This window comes from Tympanuchus pallidicinctus, unplaced genomic scaffold (assembly GCF_026119805.1).
Source record: "Tympanuchus pallidicinctus isolate F22 unplaced genomic scaffold, pur_lepc_1.0 scaffold27, whole genome shotgun sequence".
NCBI lineage: Eukaryota > Metazoa > Chordata > Aves > Galliformes > Phasianidae > Tympanuchus > Tympanuchus pallidicinctus.
The window spans coordinates 6,410,973-6,431,361 of record NW_026294744.1 but is presented as its reverse complement, the minus strand read 5'-3'; the positions used below and the strand labels follow the sequence as shown (position 1 = coordinate 6,431,361).

The window sequence follows — 20,389 nt, the reverse complement described above, 5'->3', positions numbered from 1 at the left end:
GAAAAATGCTCGCTCTTGTCTCTTGAATTCAGAACTGAATTCAGAATAATTACTTCTATACTAAGTTTGGTAGTTCTAAAGCTTTGGATTTTTTTCCTATTTATTTGTTGAGACTCTCAGCAAATGCACGTAAAGAATATATGCTGCGTGCTCTACATGGCAGAAATCAATACAGATTCTTGTCTTCCTTAAGTTAAAGTTAGATGGCACTTTAGATGGTATTTAGTTTAAGGTGTCACAGTGATATTGGTCAAGGATTCAATCTGTCACCTACACATTTTGATAGTCAAGTTCTCAGTGGGTCGTTGCTGATGATTAAACACTTAAATTTTTCTTAGTTAAGAAAAAAAGGACGGCATTGGAAAACACAGAGGAAGTAGGTGCAGGTATTCAGAGTTTATTGCCAGAATGCCAGGAAAAATGTTAGTTATTGTGATAAAATGACATATAGTTGGAAAGGCTGTAAATGATACTTCGTTTGAATTCATTTTGTTCCTTTAAGGGAAGTGGTTTAGAAAGCAGGCTGGCCATCTGTGTGCAAAGGAGTATTTAGGTCAGTGGGTCTGTTCTGTCCTGCTTTATTGAAGGCTGAAAGGATCTGTTGTGTTGAAAGCATTCTTGCCTTCGGTACATTTAGATTTCTATTTAGTAAGTACTCTTTGCTGAATGTGTAAAAGTGTGGTTGTGTTTCACAAATGTGCCATAGTGATATTGTATACTGGTGTTTGATAAGTGAATTAGAACTACTCGTCACAAAAAGAAGTTCCTTTGGAATTGTTGGAGTTTTTATTTGTTTTTATAATTGCAAGAATTTGTGATAGAAATATCACATGAGACTATTATAGAGCGATAATGAATGAGAAAGATGTTTGAAACATTTGCCGTTTGTGCACTCATATACATGATGTAATTTCTTTAAAAATCATTTTAATAACCTTAATTGGCCTAAGTTGTGTATTTGAAATAACTGTGTTTCTGTTGCAGATGCCCAGAAGCTGTTACTTATTTGACAAATGTTTCGTTACTCCTTGCGTTTTTACCTCATTTGCTTTGGAACTTCCACTGTGGCTTAACGAGTTAAAGAGATTTCTACAATAAAACAGGGGCTGACTCTGTGCAGTCTGACTTGGTAGAAAGAGGATTAGTGGCAGACCAGACGATGCTGTTCAAGTATTAGCCTATTTGATTGAACTCTGCAAAGTAATATTCCTACAGAAAATGAGAGCCTAGAAGTTCATTTTCCTGGTGTAAGATGTGCTTATGCCTAAGAGGAAAACAGCGTACACCGCATGTCATTCTTTTTTACAGATTTTGATCCATCATTTAAAGGCAGCACAGTTACAAAAAATAGTGATATAATAAAGTAAAGCTCTCTGTAATATTCCATTTTTCTTCCTGCTGGGTTTTCAAAGAGCCTTCTTGGTTTTTGCCTGCAGCTAAAGTAGGAGATGCGCACTTCCTTAAGTGACCTTTGTTAATCCATCTTCTGCTGCTTCATGGAATTAATCCTTTGGTGTTCTGAGATGTATGCCGTAATCATAGAACTGCTCAGGTTGGAAGAGACCTTGAAGTCCAACCACAGCCTAGCCCTACTACCCTAACTCTAACAACCCTACACTAAATCATGTCCCTGAGCACCACATCCGAAAGGTTTTTAAACGCATTCAGGGATGGTGACTCAACCACATCCCCGGGGAGCCTATTCCACTGCTTAACAACCCTTTCTGTAAAAACCCTTTCTGTATGTCTTTGGATACTTTTCCTGCTAGCTCAGGAAGTGTATGGGAGTGCCTATATTTGCTCAAACAGGGTCAGTCCTGTTTCTTTAAGCTGAGTAGTTCTTTGTGATGGTTTTACACTGAGACAGGAAAAAAAGGTTACTACTTAAATTCCTTGAGAGTATTTTTCTTCCCAAATAGTTGCTGGGGTTATTTTGGCTTGTGGCTTCTTTTTTGTCCAACCCAGAAACAAAGTAGTTTGCCTTGAGAGAAAGAGTTCAACAGGAACTCTGAGGCAGAACTTGACAAGTTTTTAAGGCTGTCTTGACTTACATGGCTGATGTTACGAGTAATCATAGATTTATGTCAGAACTATGGCACATTTTTTTTCCTGTATGTTCAGCTTGTTTAAAAAGCTTAGTTCATGTTATATATTTTTAAATTTGAATCTAGAGTTAGTATTTTGATCAGCTAGCTGAGGATACATCGTGTGACTTCACAGCAGGATTCTGGAGGTGCTGGGAAATTTAAGCAGAATCTGCTAGGACTGAGTGAAGAAAAAGTGAAGTGTATTTTATATTGCCTTGGTGAGCTGAATGAGTTGATGAGAGCTTGATGTGAGTATGCAAAGACTGTGTTTTTTATGTACATAGGTATTTTCTGTGCAACTTCTGTGGGCTTTGTATCTTAGGTGTGAAGGGCACCCATGCAGGTTGTTTTTTTTTTTCCAGATGAAAACCAGAATGGATGCATGATGTTCTTATTGTACACTGGGCTTATTTTTGTTTTCTCATTCACAGATAATTTCCCAGTAGATGGAAACTCGTGCATTGCTTCTGGAGTCCCCGGCCTCATGAATCCAATAACTAAGCCTGCTACCACTTCTTTCAACAATTCTGTGGTTGAGATTCCAAGGAAGCGCAAAGGAAGTGATTCTGATAACCAGTAAGCAAATTATTTCTGTTTGTTTCTACAAAAATCTGAGTTGTTTGTGTATTATTTCTATGATGTAACTTTTGAATCCTCTTTCCTTTATATATTACAGTTATTTATTTTACTTTCTTCTGTATGTGTTGTTTGACTCTTTGGAGCACTTGAAACTGGAAAAAAGAATCCTTCTATCCAAGGGTAGGGGTAGGATTCTGATGTAGGTGTAAGCGAAATTTTCGGGGCATTTGTCTCATGGTAAAATGTGAGCCTGCCTCTCTTTTCTTTCCCTGCATGTAAAGGCAAGTTCTGTTTGTAACAAATGACTGAATTGCTTGAAGTGCTAGAATTTCATCTCTAAAGTCTTTTATGTAGAATCAGAACTGCTTCTTCAGTGACCAGGGCAGCCATTTAAATATCCAGAAGGAACTGTGACCTAAAAACGAGTACTCTCCTGCAGTAGAGCTCAGTCTTTTTAAGCAGGTCATACTTTGTTGTAGAGATGATACAGTCAACTATTTTCTCTTACTCTGTAACTGCAAGTTAACCAAACATGTATTTTCCTGTAAATTTGGAAGAATTAATTTTAATAAATCTAATTTATATTTCTCAGCCAGAAATCAGGATGCAAGTCAGCATGCAGATATTCTGTATGGCAGGCATCTCCAAACTATATGGAAAATCCACCTTTAAAAAAAAAAGTGTGCGTGTGTGTGTAAGAAATTTACATCCATTTGTGATTTTTAAAGCAGTTATCTTTTTCTGTGTGTAGTCCACTGATCCACAGAACATAGCCATACTGCAGATGTTGATGTAATTGTCAACTCACAGCTTCAAGTCTATCTTCTAGATCTCTGAACGCTTCAGAAGGACAATAACTTCTAGAAAAAAAGTGTTTCTCAGAGGCATCAATTGATTTTACCTATTTAATGAGAATGCTGCTTCATCAATGCTATTTGCTTGAAGTTTGGGTCTGTCTCTGATTTAGTGAAATTTCTGTCTAAAAAAAAAAAAAAATCACATCCAGTTGAAATATTCAGTTGATATAGTTTATAAGAATTCATAGTTTCTAAAAGCAAATGTTCTTGCTGAAAATAACTTGTCAAGTGGGGTTTCCGCTGAACTTGTTCTGCAACAACTTTTTCTAGTGGGGATATTGTGTCATCATTTTCTGCTTCAAAGTGTACATTCTGCTTACTTCATTACCTGTTTCTACAGGGATACAGTTGAAGTTGATGGGGATCCTCAGAAAAGGTACTTTTTATAAATGAACCTATTTCTATTTTCAGTGTTGTAAGCACGTCACAGTCTTCTATTTGGATAGCTAAAGTGTGTGGTTCGCCTTAAGGAATGTTTGTCTAAGGATGTGTTTGTAGAGCAAAAAGTGAAGCTAATTAACGTGTATCTAATTAGTGGGGTGGATAGATCCATCCAGTGTTAGTTTTCTATTGTTTCTTTCAGAGAAGATGTTACGACTTGCTCATAAGCTTACCAGACCTATTTGTGTTGAAATTAAGATAAGAATAGGAAAGAAAGAAGAATAACATATGAAAAGACTGAAGAGGTGAAGGGAATGTCTCGTACTCTTCAGGAATGATGCATTTAAACATTTTTTTTCATTTTTTCCCTGACCTTGTCAGCCTGCTTTTTAAAACATAACTACTGCAATGTTAAAATATTATTATTACAAAGTGACAAGCTAAAGTTAAGATTAGCTGTACCAATCTTAGAAAACAAAACAAAAAAACGAGCTTTTGGTGTGTGTTTATATTGTAGGACAGTTATTAATTACATGATTATCTTGCTGTGCTTTCTTTCTCTGCACCTCACTACCTTATGTAGAGAAATATTTGTATGTAGCTATTCACTATTCTCTTTTATCTTTCTGGGTAGTGTTTGGTGTGTGGCTTAGTGGGTAGCATTAAAATCTTTTCCTAAATATCATTCATTTCTTTGTGGATTTTTCCATTGTTCTTATTATGGAAAGATGCAAAGGTAGTCCTGTTTTGTGTTTAATATCCCTGCTTTTCTTTTAGAAGAAATATAGATGTATGTTTAATAAAGGGGAAAGTAGAAGAAAAGGTGGTATTCTTTAACTCTTTTTCAGAATAATACAACTCTTGTTCTTGCTAAATTGAATGTATCTACCTTTGAGTTACGAAGCAGACTGTCATTCTGTTTTCAAGGTAGACTTAATCTAGCTATTTTAAACAGTAACAGCACAGCTGTTGGGGCAGAGGCTATATGAAACCATTGAAAACTGTGACTGCTTGAGCAGCAGACTTGCTCTAGTTCCTTCCCTAAGTAAAGGTCCTGAGGGAGGAGGAGATGTAATCAAGAGGCTCCACACTGCACTTTGGGTGGTCTAGATCCGCTTTATCTCTTCACCCCTTCTGGTCAGACAAGGTAGCGTGCTGGGTCGTTGAGATTGGAAGAGACCTTCAAGTATATCAAGTCCAAGCACCATTATTAGCCACCATTTATTATATAACCCTAAACCTAGGGGTGGTTATTATTAACCACAATTATTATATAGATTATCCAACCACCCTGCTGAGTTCCTTCACTAATTCGTGTTCCTGAGAATCATAGATTTGCCAAGGTTGGAAAAGACCTCTAAGATCATCTAGTCTAACCATTCACCTACCACCAGTGTTGCCCATTAAACGATGTTCCTTACTATCACATCTAGATGTTTTTCAAACACCTCCGAGGTGGTGACTCAACTACTTTCTGGAGCACCTGACCACTCTTCTAGAGAATTTTTTCTGAATATCCCTCCCCTAGTGCAATTTGAGTCCATTCCCTTTTGTCCTATAGCTGTTACCTGGGAAAGGAGGCCAACTCCCACCTTGCCACACATTCCTTTGGGGTACTTGTAGAGAGCAGTGCCACATCCCCATATCTCTTAAATACCTCAGGGAATCGTGACTCCACTTCCCTGGTCAGGCCGTTCCAATGTATGATGAACTCTTTCTATGAAGAAATTCTTCCTCAGATGCAATCAAAACTTTCCCTGACGCAACTTGCATCTTATCACTTGGCATCTGGGGAAAGAGACTGACTCCCTCCTGATTGCATCCTTCCTTCACAGAAATCACAGAATGGCCAGGGTTGGAAGGGACCTCAAGGATCATGAATCTCCAACCCCCCTGCCACATGCAGGGCCACCAACCTCCACGTTTAATATTAGACCAGGCTGCCCAGGGCCCCATCCAACCTGGCCTTGAACACCTCCAGGGACGGGGCATCCACAACTTCTCTGGGCAGCCTGTTCCAGCACCTCACCACTCTCATAATAAAGAACTTCCCCCTGACATACAACCTAAATCTTGCCTCCCTCAACTTCAAACCATTTCCCCTTGTCCTGCTGTTATCTACCCTTTTCAAGAGCTGACTCCCCTCCTGTTTGTAGGCTCCCTTTAGGTACTGAAAGGCTGCAATGAGGTCACCCCACAGCCTTCTTTTCTCCAGGCTGAACAAGCCCAGCTCCCTCAGCCTGTCTTCATAGGAGAGGTGCTCCAATCCCCTGACCATCCTCGTGGCTCTCCTCTGGACCCTCTTCAACAGCTCCCTGTCCTTTTTGTACTGTGGGCTCTGCACTTGGACGCAGTTCTCCAGATGGGGCCCCACAAGAGAAGAGTAGAGGGAGCCAATCACCTCCCTGTCCCTGCTGGTCACCCGTGTTTTGATGGATCCCAGGATGCCATTTGCCCTCCAAGCTGCACGAGCACACTGCTGGCTCATGTTGAGTTTTTCATCTATCAGGTGAGGGTGCTCTTTAGAGAGCAATGAGGTCTCCCCTCAGCCTCCTCTTCTTCAGACCAGATTAAATAGCTCCAGTTCTCTTATCCATTCCTCATGTTAAACCAAACTGGCCCCAGTACTGAGCCCTGGGGAACACAACTGGTGACTGGCCCACCAGTTGGATTGAACATTGCCTGCTAGGATTCTTTAAACCCAATCATCCAGCCGCTTCTCTTCACCTAGCAAACTGTACACTTGTGCAGACTACCAGCAGACTTTCTTTCTTGGGGAATACCTTGAGAAGCAATGTTAAATGCTTTACTAAGATCCAGGTAAACAACATCCGCAGTCGTCTTCATCTACTCAGCAGGTTATCTTGTCCTACAAGGAGATCAGGTTAGTCAGATAGGGCCCATCTTTCCAGGCTGTATCTGATCACTTCATTTTCCACATATGCTTTGAGATGATGATCAAGGTGATCTGCTGCTCTATACCCTTCCCTGATACTGTGGTCAGACAGACAGGTCTTAATTCCCTGGATCCTCTTTCCTGCCCTTCTTGCAGATTGGAGTAGCGTTTGCTAACCTCCAGTGAACTGGGACCTCCTCAATTAGCTACGACAGCTGGTAAATTGTCAAAAGTACCTTGGTAAGCACCTCTGCCAACTCTGTCAGTATCTGTGGATAAACCCATTCAGCCCAATAGAGTTATAAATGTTCAAATGATGTAGTAGGTCACCTGCAGATTCCTAGAGGATTGTAGGCACTTCACCTTGCTCCCTGTTACTGTTTTCCAACTCGGGGGTCTGGGTACCCTGGGAACAGTTGGCCTTGCTAGCAAAGACTGAGGCAAAAAAAGGTATTAATTATCAGGGTTTGTAGTATATGCACATTCCTGGTAAAAGTTTATGTAAACACAAAAGAAAAAAAGGTATTACTAACTTGTCTAAATCTGCATTTGGGTTTATCAGGCTGCCTAGAAGATGCATGAGATCTAGTAAAATCCTGAGTTGAAAAGTTGAAAAAAGTTGAAAGCTGAAATGAGCCTTGTGTTAATTTGGCTATGGCTGCTTCATTCTTCCTGGGGTCAGTGCTTGGTTATAAGTGGAAGCCGCTTTTGAACTCTTTCCTAAAGCTCTAATCACCAACTGTCTTTCTGCTTCTTGCTTCTATTTTCTCACAAGAAACAGCTGTGACTGATACACCTGTGTCCTTATAAGCTGCCTGGTACAACATACACATCTTCTAAAATGATCCCAAGGCTTGCAGGCCTCACCTCTGAAATGGAACTATGTGAAATGTCTCCACTACTGAATTAAAAAAAAAAAACAAAAAACAAAAGCAAAAAAACCCACAAACATAAGTACTGCTATGAACATTAAAAAACGCTTATATCAGTTTATTTCAATGAAAATAGTTGCCGACATTAGCATGGAAGCAACCTCTGTGCAAGTACCAAGTTGCGCGTGCTGAGTTGGCAAGACATCTATTAGGCCATTTTCTGAAATTATTAAAGGTGGTGGTGAGGATTCCAGTGATCTTGGAGAAGAAAAAATATTATTGTCTTTGCTTGATTCATTTATTTTTTTCGTGCTGCTGAAGTATTTATCATGATACTAGCACTATGATTGTCTTTCATTTATAGTTTTCTCATATGGACTCTTTCCAGTCATTGCTGTGTGGTATGGGAAAAAATGCTTAATAGTTTTGCTTCTTTTTTTCAGTCCTTGAGCAATTGCATTGTATTGTAGGACCTATCTAGCCTAGGGTTGGTTTTTTTAATCTTTTGGCAGTAAAATTTTAGATATAAGAATATGAATAGAGAATCACACTTGAAAAATTAACATAAAATCAAGCCTAAACTTTGAATGTTATTTGTTTTCTTTCAGATAGAAGTAGGCCCATAATCATTAAATATCCCCATAATGCGTTTACATAAGTATTAATATTGGAAATTATGCCTTGGTATTTTATAGTATGCATCATTTATAGAGGGCAGATAATTTTTGTATTAGGAATTTTTGTGGTTTTGGTTTTGTTGGAATGATAGCAAATTTGTAGAATTTCCTACATCTCGAAATGCCTAATATTAAATGTGCAATATAAGAGTTTATGTCTTGCTTTCTCTAGGAATGAAGATGAAGAGCATCTTAAGATAAAAGATTTCAGGTACTAATTCCCAAGATAAATATATTTTGCCAGTAAATACTAGGATTGACAACAGCAGGATTGACCATAGCAATTTGTTGGTTACTGTCAAATGTCTAACAATAAACTTTGCCTTTCTTTCTTCTGACTTTGTGTTAATTCTTAGAGCTTCCTTGGGGAGCTCATTTTCTACTAATTTTAATCAAAGTTATACCGCAGAATATCTCTCATTTAGGAAAAGTCTGAGATTAAAAATGTTAAGGTGAGAATCAAATGAAATACTTCCAAGTCATGCATGAAGGAGCTGCCTCTCAGTCCGTATGACTTGAAGAATTGTTTCTTCTTGATTTGTGGGCACATGGGGTTATTTAAGAATTATCCCACATGGAAGTGGATTCAGCAAAAGCAAGCAAAGAATTCTTGTTCTGGAGCAAGTGCTTGTATATGGAACTATTCAAGGATTGCAGTTGTACTGTGAATTCACATCTTAATCTAAATTGAAATTTGCAGAAGTTGGCAGAAGCATTACTTGTACAATATGCTAACTAATAATTATGAAGTGTTGTTATAATTTAAATTAAATGGAAGAAATGGAAGTGTTCCAAAACACATTTACAATTTTTTTATTGAACTGAAAATTTCATTTTTCTTTAATGAGTACCCCAGATCACTATGCAAGAATCTGTTTCTCATTGCTTTGATAACACTCATGTTCTACCGTTAATTTCTTTTCCTTAAGTTTTGTTTCATTGGTTTGAAAAACAAAAAAGAGTATGTTGGAACACATCTTGAAGGTTTGCTCAACAGTTACCTCTGTCCAGTGTTTCTTTTCACAAGTCTATTGGGGGATGTGTTTTTTCCTCTTCCCTTTTGTAACTGTGTAGTGTAACAGCTGGCTTTCTGAATTATCCAGTCATAACTACAACTATACATTCTTCTTGAATCTTAGAAATGTGAAAATTTGTTCTGTTTCCGCATGTGTTTGTAGTCATTTTCCTGAGGTTCACAGTTCAAGGAGCATCCACAATTTGTTTTTTGACTGTTCCTACCTGATACAAAAGAAAATTTGTATGAACAGGTAAAGTCAAGTGCCAACTGGTAAATTTTGTAAGAGCTCTAGAGAGAAAAGCAAATTGCTTCTGTGAGTGATCCAAACTTATTTGCATAGAAGGGGATTTCTTTTTTGTGCTTTCAAAGAAAAATTTAAAAAATAATAGAAGACAAGATCTCTAAAATTCTTTTAATTCTTTCCATCAGGCCAGGATTAGTTAACTTCATTATCTATAATGCTTTCTGTTACAGTATGTCTGAAGAGTTTTGAAGATCAGTTAGCCAAAACAGGTTGTCAGTTTGATCAGTTTGATTTACTACCACCGTGTCAGGTCTCGGTGAGAAAAGAAAATAGTCCTCATTTTAATTGAGTGGCTAGCTTGTCTTCTTGGGTAGGCTGGAAATAGAATGATTTTAAACCTTCCTTGAGCAGCTGCAGGATGTTAGAGAAAAGAAAGGTCAACTAGAAAAGCCAACATACTTCACTAGAAAGAGTTAAAGAAAATTCCTAGGAAGAACTAAAGAAAATATAACCTGAGTTATAAATGTTTGTGAAATGTACTGTTGTGTGCCCTAGAAGAAATATTATGATGAAAACATTTTTTAAGAGAAGCTCTTTCTCTGTTCTTGAATTCTTGGATTGAGGCTTGCCAACTGATGAAAGTCTGAGACAGAGTATGAGCAGAGGCTAAACCCTTTTCTTGCCCACCTTCAGAGGTGGATAAAGGGGAAAGCCTTCTGATGTACCTGCAGTGAAAATAGGTGAGTGTATGGGAACTGCTGAGTCGGGGCCTGAACCTCTGATTGATCACCTGAGGCGAGCCATGAGTCAGCCAGAGGAGCACAGGTGGAGGCAATTCACCTGTGCTGCCTGAAGGGGTGGAGCCAGGCTCCATCCCTCCTAGAGCTATTGAAGAGCTGGCTACCAGTGGGGAAGGATCTCTTCTGGAGATCGCCTCTTCTGCTGTTTTGTAGGTGAGCCCAGCATAAGGGTAAGCCTTCCATTTATTCTCTTTTGTTATCATTGTCCACTTTGCCTAACTCTCTTGATTATATTGTGACTGTAACATCTTGATATCCATTGATTGTACAGTGAGGTATAGCCTTTTCTTTCAGTTTCCACAGCATGAAAAATGTGTTGTCTGTTGCGCTTTGCTATAAATAAATGCTTGTGTTTGTGACTTTATTCAATGTGAGTCATTTTCAAACTAATTAAATAGCAAGAAGACATCGCTTATCTCAGATTATTGAGTTCAGAGATACTTCAGCAAGTGCTTAAAGCAACTTAAAAAAAAAAAAATAGTTGGATGAATACCTCATCTTACTTACACAGAGAATAACGTATTCTGATGATTACTGTTACGTCAAATATCTGATATATAGAAAGCCTGGAGCCCCCAGTACAGGAAAGATGCCAACCTCTTGGAACACATCCAGAGAAGGGCACTAAGATGATCAGAGGTCTAGAACACCTCTCCCGTGAAGAAAAGTTGAGGGAACTGGGCTTAATTAGCAAGGAGAAGGAAGGCCCTGGAAAGACCTCTTATGTGGGAGCATATAAACAAGTGAGGGCATGACTGTTTATGAGGGCAGATAGCGATAGGACAAGGGGGAATGATTTTAAACTGAGACAGGAGAGGTTTAGGTTAGATATTAAGAGATTTTCAGTTTTGTAACTTTTCATGGTGTCTTGTTTCTGCCACAAATGATCAATTGCTGTGATGTATGATTCTATGACTCTTAAGTTGTTACTTAACAGAGTTTCGCAATATTTCATGTAGATATTGTGATCATTGCTACTTTGATCAAATCAATCCAATTCACTTGTCAAATAGAGGTTGTGTATGAAAAATCATTTAAATGTAGAAATAGTTCTTGTGGTGCATTATGTTTCCAAAATCAAACTGATGAATATTATAGAGGAAATTGTGTATTCCACATCTTTCTTAAAAAAACTTTTCTTCTTAGAGAGGCTCACAGTCAAACAGAGAAACGAAGAAGAGACAAAATGAATAATTTGATAGAGGAATTGTCTGCTATGATACCTCAGTGCAATCCTATGGCACGAAAACTAGACAAGCTTACAGTATTACGAATGGCAGTGCAACACTTAAAATCTTTAAAAGGTAGGTCATAGGAAACTAATGCTTCAAGTCCTTATTCTGTCAGGATTTATACTACGTGTTTTCTTTGATGGCAAATACATCTAAGGTCATCTGTTATGTTTACTTGCTGAATTCCGTTCTGCGTCTGTTTTAAGTTGATACGCTTGTAGTTTCTAGAATTTTGTTTCGTTTTGGCTTTTCTTTCTGGTACTGAACACTTAAGTGTTTGATATTCTGTTTGCTAAAGCTGTACCTTGCAATCAAGTTATCCTGATTCTTTTTTGAAATCATAGAGGTCAAGCAATTCCATCTTCTGTTATTTTCTAACCCTCAAATGTTTTGTGATCTCTCCACTTCATACTTTTTGCGACAGTATTACATGTGGTGCTGTACTGACATCACTAGCTGAACTGCTAGTGAGAAGAAAATGTTCTTCATACCCCTGTTTGTTACTGCAGTTTTGGGGATTGCATCAGCCTTTTGTCTCTGTATTGAAATTTCTTGTTTGTCAGTTGAGTTTAAAATGCACATCACTGAAAAAGACCTTTAAAAAAAAAAAAAAATAAAATAAAATTCTGTAAAGGCATGGAATTGAAGGCCAGGTAACTTATAAAGTGTTTCATATTTCTGTTTTTTTTTGTCTAGTGTGAGTTCAGAAAAAAAAGTCTTCTAAACAATGGGAAACTATGCTAATGCTTACCTAATCACTAACTACTTATCTAAGTAGATTCGCTGGTAGGGGGCATAGGTTAGAGCTTCAGTGATCTTACATTTTTTTATAGATTAGTTTACCAATGTACTTTCATAAAACAAACGAAAAAAGGCATGAAACTAAAGAAAAAGATTAAAAAGATAAAATTTGTCAGTGGTCAAAAGGAATGTCTTCATACTTTGAAAGAATAGTTGATGACTGCAATTACGTTTGAGTCTTAAATACTTCGAAATGTTAAAGAATGAGAAGAAAAAATGTTATTAAATGCTTATATTCTCAGCCACCTTACAAAGCACTCACAGATTTCAGTGAACAATTTAGTGTAGATACCAGTGTCTAGCTTAAGATATATTCCTTCATCTCCTTTTACTGTTATTAATAGCTTTGAGGGTTTTCTTTCTCTCCTAAGAAACATTATATACAAGTTACACGTAAGATTCCAGGGTTTTTGGCAATAGCATTTTAGAATAATTTAGTGAACTGTAAGCGAAGACTATGCCTTGCAAAAAAATTTGATTATGGATGAACATCTAATAAGAATCCCCCTTGTCTTCATGAATTATGTGACTATCTTAACAGTAATTGACTTGGAATAATTTGGGTTGGAGGGATTTCTCAGTCATCACAGACTCTTTAGCAGGATCCTTTCAGACTAAAAGGGGAGATTCTGGTTGGAGATAAGGAAAAAGTGAGGCACTGGAGCAGGTTGCCCAGAGAGGTGGTGGATGCCCTGTCCTTGGAGACATTCAAGGTCAGGCTGGATGGTACTCTGAACAACCTGATCTAGTGTGGATGTCCCAGTTCACTGTAGGGGAGTTGGACTAGATGGCCTTTAAAGGTCCCTTCCAACTCTAAGGATTCTGTGAATTTCTGGAAGTCTTCTTTTCCAAGTAGCTGAGAATTTTGCATAAATAATATCACAAATTAGCAGGGCAATCCTTGCACTTGGAGTTTAAACATTCATCTTCATCTTGACAATGAAAACAGAAATCTTCAGCTTAAACAGCATTATTTTAACAATGGGTTATAAAAACTCTACTTCATCCAGTGTTGTTGTTATATGTATCTTCAAAACAAATGCTTTAAAATCATATAAGATAATGTGTGGAATTATAGCAAATGCTCACAAAAAATATCTAGAAAAAATTGTGTAAATACTTAAAATGGCTAAGAAGGATTTTAGGGTATTTGCCACAGATGCTAGGACAGTAAATGTAGTGAGTGAAATGTACAGTATCTTTTAAATTTAACTACCTAGAGTGATTTGTTTGGATGGCTGAATACATTAGAGTGTTAATGAAGCTTTATTCATGCTGGAAGACAACTGATAACGTAGGAATTATTCACATTCAGCAAATGTTAAGGATTCTGGAGCAGGTGTACAAAGTGTTTCTAAGTAATGCATTTATCTAGCAGTATACTAAAGATATCTGATCAGGAGTTTGCTTGTTTTGTGCTAAGTAAAAGGCATGGAAAAAATCTGGTGGTATGTCCAAACTCAATATCCACATATGTTTAAGAGGTTTGGCTGGTTCTTTTAAAAACAAAATATCTTTTAAACTTTTATTCATCTGTTCTTACTGCACGGAGAATTTACAAAATAAAGACCAAATAAGAAATATAATTTTGTTAAAAATGAATTTTTAATGTATCTTTTGACATTCTACGTATGTCTACAAATAAGCTATTTTCCAGGTTCCACTAGCTCTTACACCGAAGTCCGGTATAAACCTTCGTTTTTAAAGGATGATGAGCTCAGACAGTTAATCCTTAGGGTAAGTAGAAGGCAACTGTCGGTGAAATTATGTCCTCTTTAAAGCTTCCTGTTAACTTCAGTTTTTAGTTTGTGAGAACTTCCCACCCCCGCCTCCCCTACATCTTTTTCTTCAGGGAAGCGCTTTGATGCGCTTAGTCGTTAGGATTTATAACCTCTGTACACGAAACAGGATTTTTCATGAAGAGATACAGAAGATGATAGCAGATGGCAACACTTGGGGGGATAATAATCTGTGTACACTCTGCATATTTAATACTTAAAACATTTTTTTAATATTGATATTGAAATCTGCATGCAAGCATATATAATAATCTTAGTTATTATAAATACAGTTGTTTGCTGTGCTTTGTTTAAAATCTTAGCAATGTAATTTGGAAAAGATGCAGAAATAGTACCTGAAAGAAAATCTTTCTTCCTGTTTTTGCATGCAGTCATACGCCCACACCTCTTTACCCTTTCTCTTTTGCAGCTATTTTCTTTTTCTTTTGCTGCAATAACACAACTTGGCAAGATCTGTAAGATGACTCCATGTTAAGCTGTTTTGCAGCTGGCTTTCTTTTTCCCAAAGCTATGTTTAGGAAACTCTAGCTGTCTGTATTTAAAGGTCTGATTTGGTCCTTGCAATCTTTTAAATTGCTTTTTGCTGTGACTTTTAATTTATTTAATAAAAAGCATACAAATGTACTTCCTTCTATCCATCAATATTAATTGTATATTTTAATGGTGAGTTTTTAAAGATGCTGTCTTTATATTTTCAGGCTGCGGATGGATTCCTGTTTGTGGTTGGATGTAACAGAGGAAAAATTCTGTTTGTCTCAGAATCAGTTTGCAAAATACTTAATTATGATCAGGTGGTTATAATTGAGTTTCTTAGTTTGTGTTTGTCTTAGAATTTGTCTTACTTAGAAATTTTTAAATTTTGTTGGTTTATTTTATCCTTTTCCATAACGTCTTAGAATATCCTTGGTTTGACCTCTTTCAAATTAAGGCTAAATTTCCCAGAATAAAAATTTCAAAGTGCAATCAGTGTTCATGACCTGAGTAATAACTGGGTTTCAGTTGATCATACTGTAGAATTGCTACTCTGAGGGAAAAGGATAATTTGGAAATGTCCTAATTTTATCCCTAAGAGATTTCCTTTAAATGGTGATTTTCTTTTCTTTTTTTTTTTAAGCCTGAGGAAAATCAGTTATAAAGCAGTGTGCCCAGGTGGCCAAGAAAGCCAATGGCATCCTGGCCTATATCATAACTAGTATAGCCAGCAGGAGCAGGGAGGTGAATCATCCCCCATACTCAGCTCTAGTGAGGCCGGACCTCGAGTACTGTGTTCACTTTTGGGCCCCTCACTACAAGAAAGACATTGAGGCCCTGTAGTGTGTCCAGAGAAGAGCAACCTTTGCATTAGGGTTAGATAGAGACTGGGTAAATGAAAGAGGTTGAATGTTTATCCTGCTTTCTTAGAAGCTTTGCAGTATGTCCATTTCTGACTTTAGTTTATTGGAGAGGTGTTTGTTCCCTTTTTATGCACCAAGAGTCCAAAATGAGTTGCAGGTTCAATCTACAATACTGATCATTAACACAGCTCCTTTCTACCCTTTGATTTGACCTGCTGTGTAGAAGGTAGGGAATCGAAAAGAAAAGAAAAAAAAGGTTGCCAACTTCTTTGAGAGTTCCTTCCAGTTTCAAAAGATGGTAGTGGTGCTTACAGTAGTGCTTACAGTAGTGCAGCAGACCAGCTCTGGATCAGCAGAATCAGCAGGTTGAAAGGATCCCAGCTAAGGAGATCCCTGTAAATATCTTCAACTAAGAAGTGCAGAGGTGAAAGCTCTGTGCACCTTCCAGACAACTCCTGATTAGCAATGCTCTTTTGTCCTACTAAATGAGAGTTCAGTCATAGGTACCATTAATTTCTTCCTATTCCTTCCCTTATCCCCCCCCACCCCCAAAATAATCTGTGCACGTAACCTTTCTAAAGGATTGGGAATCATGTTAAGTAAACAAACAAAAACCATTCTGTTTTAACAACACTCAATCTTTTTGAATATGCAACTAAATTGAGTATTTTTTTTCGAAAGGAAGTTACAGATTATATATTTGGCTACCCAGCTTGATCAAAATAATAATAAATAATGAAAAAATAAATGCAGATTGATCTATAAAAGTTTAGAATAACTGTGGTGTTTTACAAGGTATTGTTTTGTTTTTTTTCCAGTAGTGCAGAATGTTGTTTTTCTGAGGTCTGTAATATGTAGTGTCCTGTTGTAAAACAGTGAGGTTCTTTTTTGTTTTTTTAATAGGCCAGTTTAATTGGACAAAGTTTGTTTGATTACTTGCATCCAAAAGATGTTGCCAAGGTTAAGGAACAGCTTTCATCTTCAGATATCTCTCCCAGAGAAAAGCTTGTAGATGGCAAAAGTAAGTCGTATTTGAACGCACTCAGATTTCTTTTTTCTTTTTAAAAAGATGTTAATGAAGTAAGTTCTTATGTAGGAAATAATTGTGTGCATGGATGTACAACCTTGAAATATAATTTCTATGAAAAAACATGTTTCAGTGCTCATCTGCTGCTTATAATTCACTTGCAGTTTAAAAATTAGCACAGAAAAGAACTTATTCTAGGTAATAAGAGTGATTGAATTTAGCATTGTTGAACATTTACCAAGTTGTAGTCTGACATTCTTCCTACCAGGCATACTACTTTTTTTTCTTGTATTTGATAGGTCTTGTCAATACAAAAGACCTGATGTAGTCGAGCATGGAATAAAATGCTACAGTATCAAGAATCACTGTCTTCTCTGAAAATGCTAAGTGTCGATTCTAATTTAACCAAATCTATTTACAGTTATTTCTGATATGAAAAGCATTATGTACTCTGCAGCTAATAACTATTGTATAGCTGGCTTCTATAGGCATCTTTGCACTTCCTCTGTGTACAAACAGGAGTTGAAAGTTGGTAAAGTGTATTTATTACAGTATGATTCAAAATGTTAAGTATAGCTTAAATTCAGTTCTGTAGTTCTTTTAAAATTTGGAATCTGTGTGGCAGCCACGTTTTCTTTGCCTTGTTTAAAGTTATTAGACATTTTTTCTTTTGTAATTGTAAGGACAAAATTTAGGTAACTGAACAGTAAGGAGAACATATGAGAAACTGGAGGCCTTGGACTCAGCAGTTTTATTCTTGGATTTTTTGTTTTCTTTAACTACTTTACTAAATTTTTGTAAGCTGGCTTGCAAGTACATACAGATTTTCAAGCTGGACCAGCTCGACTGAATTCTGGTGCTCGACGTTCCTTCTTCTGTCGGATAAAATGTAGTAGGACCACAGTCAAAGAAGAAAAGGAGTGCTTACCCAACCCAAAGAAGAAAGGTATTCAAACAGTGTAGCTGAAATGGGGGCTTTCAGTCTTGAAATTCAGTATATTTATGTTCCAAGCCAGTAGTGTGACCTTTCTAATTTCACTGATTTCACATAGTAGCTGTAGAGAAGTGTGTACTACAGACCTGTTCTGAAAAACAGTCTAATTGTCCTCTTTCTCCTCCCTGTTCACTCCTGAGAAGAGGAAGGGAGGAAGGAACCTGGGTTGCATTGTTGGTTTAGGAGACACGATCTGTTCTAGTCAGATTTTTGAAAGCACTGGAGCAGATCAGAAGAGTTAAACTAAATAACATTTGTCTTGAAGATAACTATATGAATAAGGCCTGCAAAATCTGCTGTTTTGGAGGAAAAAAAGCAAGTAAAAACTTTATCTGATTTATATTTTGTATTGTGTGTACTTACAAATTATTTTTTTAACAGTAAAGTTAATTTATCAGTGTAATTCCAGTGTTTTTTCCAATATCTTTAATTTAGTTCATAGTTTTAATTTAGTTTGGTATGCCTGTAGAGCAGTATGTTCTTGTCAAGTTTTCAGTGAATGAATCTTTTTACAAATGTAATTTCCAGCTTTTGGTTAGTATCTTGGCATTGATTTTTGGAAAAAAAAAAAAGAGAAAAAAAAAACCTGCAGAAATTGTTATTGATCTTGAAGGAATCTTCCTATTTCTTTTATTTCAATGTAACCTGCTGCTGTTGAGATATGACATACAAGAATACATTCTAAAATGGATCTGTTGTTGTAAGTCAGAGGAATTCTATCTCTCTTGATGTGTCAGCTAACTGGGTGAGATAAGAATTTAGCTCTTAGAAACATGCTTTCAGGCAAGCAGTTTTCAGAGAGATCACATTAAAAATTTGGAAAACTGGCAGTCACAGTAGGATTACTCAATTTTTCATTTTACAAAGTTGATTGATGTTTTCCATAGCTAGCAGTTAATGCAGTCAAATCTGTGTAAATCATAATTTGGTAAAATGTTAAGATTACTTCTCCAAGCTTGGGGGAAGATAGGGATGACCAGGATACATCTCTGTGGATGTTGAGGTTATTGGGATATTGTAGAAGTCAAAAAGTTTCTACCAGTCACAGAAATGAATGATAGTGTATGGTTAACTTAAATATCTTTAGTATTTGTGTTTTTGTAAAAATTGAGGACTTCAGAAGTCTGAGATAAATACAAAGTAGTCTCAGTTATTTTGGTTTGCTCTCTTTGTTGATTGCTTTAGTAATGGCAGTAAAAATGTTAAAATCATAGTATTTGCATAAGATAAATTAGTTTGGAAGCTACAGAATGCTTATTTAGTTTATTTTGATGTACAGCACATAAAAAAAATGTGAAGGAGAAACAGTGGGTTACTATGCTGTTGTTTTGTTATTGTTTTTTTTCCTGTGATACTGCACTGTCAACTCCTATACTTTATCTTCTTAAATTTTGCGTAGGGTTAGAAGCACTCTATTCAGGTAAGCCAAAATTAAGTAGTAAAAAATTGACTTAAGAACACACTGTAACATTATCCATAGCCTTCTACAGTTGTTGTAAGAATGCATAAAATATGATTGTTGGTCTTATGGTGAAATACTTTTAAAAATTATATTTTGAACCATAGCTGCTTAATTTCTTTCTTTTTATTAGATCACAGGAAGTATTGTACCATTCACTGTACTGGATATATGAAGAACTGGCCTCCTAGTGAGGTGGGAGTAGAAGAGGAAAATGATGTAGAAAAGAACAGTAGTAACTTTAACTGTCTTGTTGCAATTGGGAGGTTACACCCTTACATCGTTCCACAAAAGAGTGGAGAGATAAAAGTCAAAGCGACAGAATTTGTTACACGATTTGCCATGGATGGAAAATTTGTCTATGTAGATCAGCGGTAAGAGTTTTCTTCTTTAACAGGAAGAAAATGGCATGGCTTGGTTAGGATTTGTAAACTTTTCTGTCAGAAAGGACTGCAATTTCTTAAGCAGGTTAGAATTTCTAGATGCTGTAACATGAAGAGCCTTGTCATGAATCTGAGTCCTTAGACTTCAGTTTGCTAAACGTAAGATATAATGTAGCAAAATAAGTGCTTTGTCCTTTAGGGAAGTGTAGGCTCCCAAGATGAAAATGCATTGTAACATACTCTTATATACTTAAATATTTATAATAACAAATTTCAAGACAGAGTGACATAGCTATACGTATGAGTTATGTTTGTTTGTAAGTTGCACTGATAGAGAAGTAATAAGCCCTTCACCGAAAATGACTGCTTATTTATATTGTAATGTTTGGAGCAAATACATTATATTAAATGAGTTACAAAGTTATTTCACTGGAATTGTAAGACAAGTTCCTATTTTCTGAACTTTTCTAATATAGATTTTTGTTTGTCACACAGTCTGTTACCACTTCACATTTTGAATTTCATTATTGTCACCAGAAGACTTTTATTGCTTTCAGCCATCTCATCTCATATCTACAAGTGTTAGTTTAAACTTATTCCTAAATATAGCAGAGCAAAATTTAACTATTAATTTTTTAAATGACTCATCATGTGGGTTTGGTACTTTGAATGCCTAATTGGAAGAGCTGATAATCATATATACTTTGTGTTCATTTAAATTGTGCATACAAATGGGTTGCATATTTAAACACTGTTATTTTGTCTTTGAATTGATACTCTTACACAATCTTGTTCTCCTGTATTATTCATTGCAAACAGATCCAAGGTAAACTGCAGTTGATATATGCTATTGTTTTAGAGCTATGCTAATGCCGTTTTCCCAGACACAAACGTAAGCATCTATTTCTTTAGATATTCATTTTGTGCCTTATCTGATACTTAAGAAAGC

The 20,389-nt window shown here is 36.6% G+C and overlaps 1 protein-coding gene across 7 annotated transcripts in view; it reads left to right on the top strand.

The window, feature by feature from the left end:
- BMAL2 (basic helix-loop-helix ARNT like 2) overlaps window positions 1-20,389 on the top strand; it is a 38,755-nt gene that overhangs the window by 7,801 nt on the left and 10,565 nt on the right. For 3 of the 7 annotated variants that reach the window (XM_052690645.1, XM_052690644.1, XM_052690642.1), the window contains exons 2-10: window positions 2,519-2,663; window positions 3,864-3,899; window positions 8,522-8,560; window positions 11,558-11,715; window positions 14,102-14,181; window positions 14,942-15,034; window positions 16,481-16,598; window positions 17,407-17,550; window positions 19,191-19,431. In XM_052690645.1, coding sequence (XP_052546605.1) covers window positions 2,519-2,663; window positions 3,864-3,899; window positions 8,522-8,560; window positions 11,558-11,715; window positions 14,102-14,181; window positions 14,942-15,034; window positions 16,481-16,598; window positions 17,407-17,550; window positions 19,191-19,431 — 1,054 coding nt within the window. Of the gene's footprint in view, window positions 1-2,518; window positions 2,664-3,863; window positions 3,900-6,956; window positions 7,041-8,521; window positions 8,561-10,557; window positions 10,582-11,557; window positions 11,716-14,101; window positions 14,182-14,941; window positions 15,035-16,480; window positions 16,599-17,406; window positions 17,551-19,190; window positions 19,432-20,389 lie in introns of those variants that run through there. The other 4 variants (XM_052690647.1, XM_052690643.1, XM_052690646.1 and 1 more) reach the window with 4 other exon arrangements.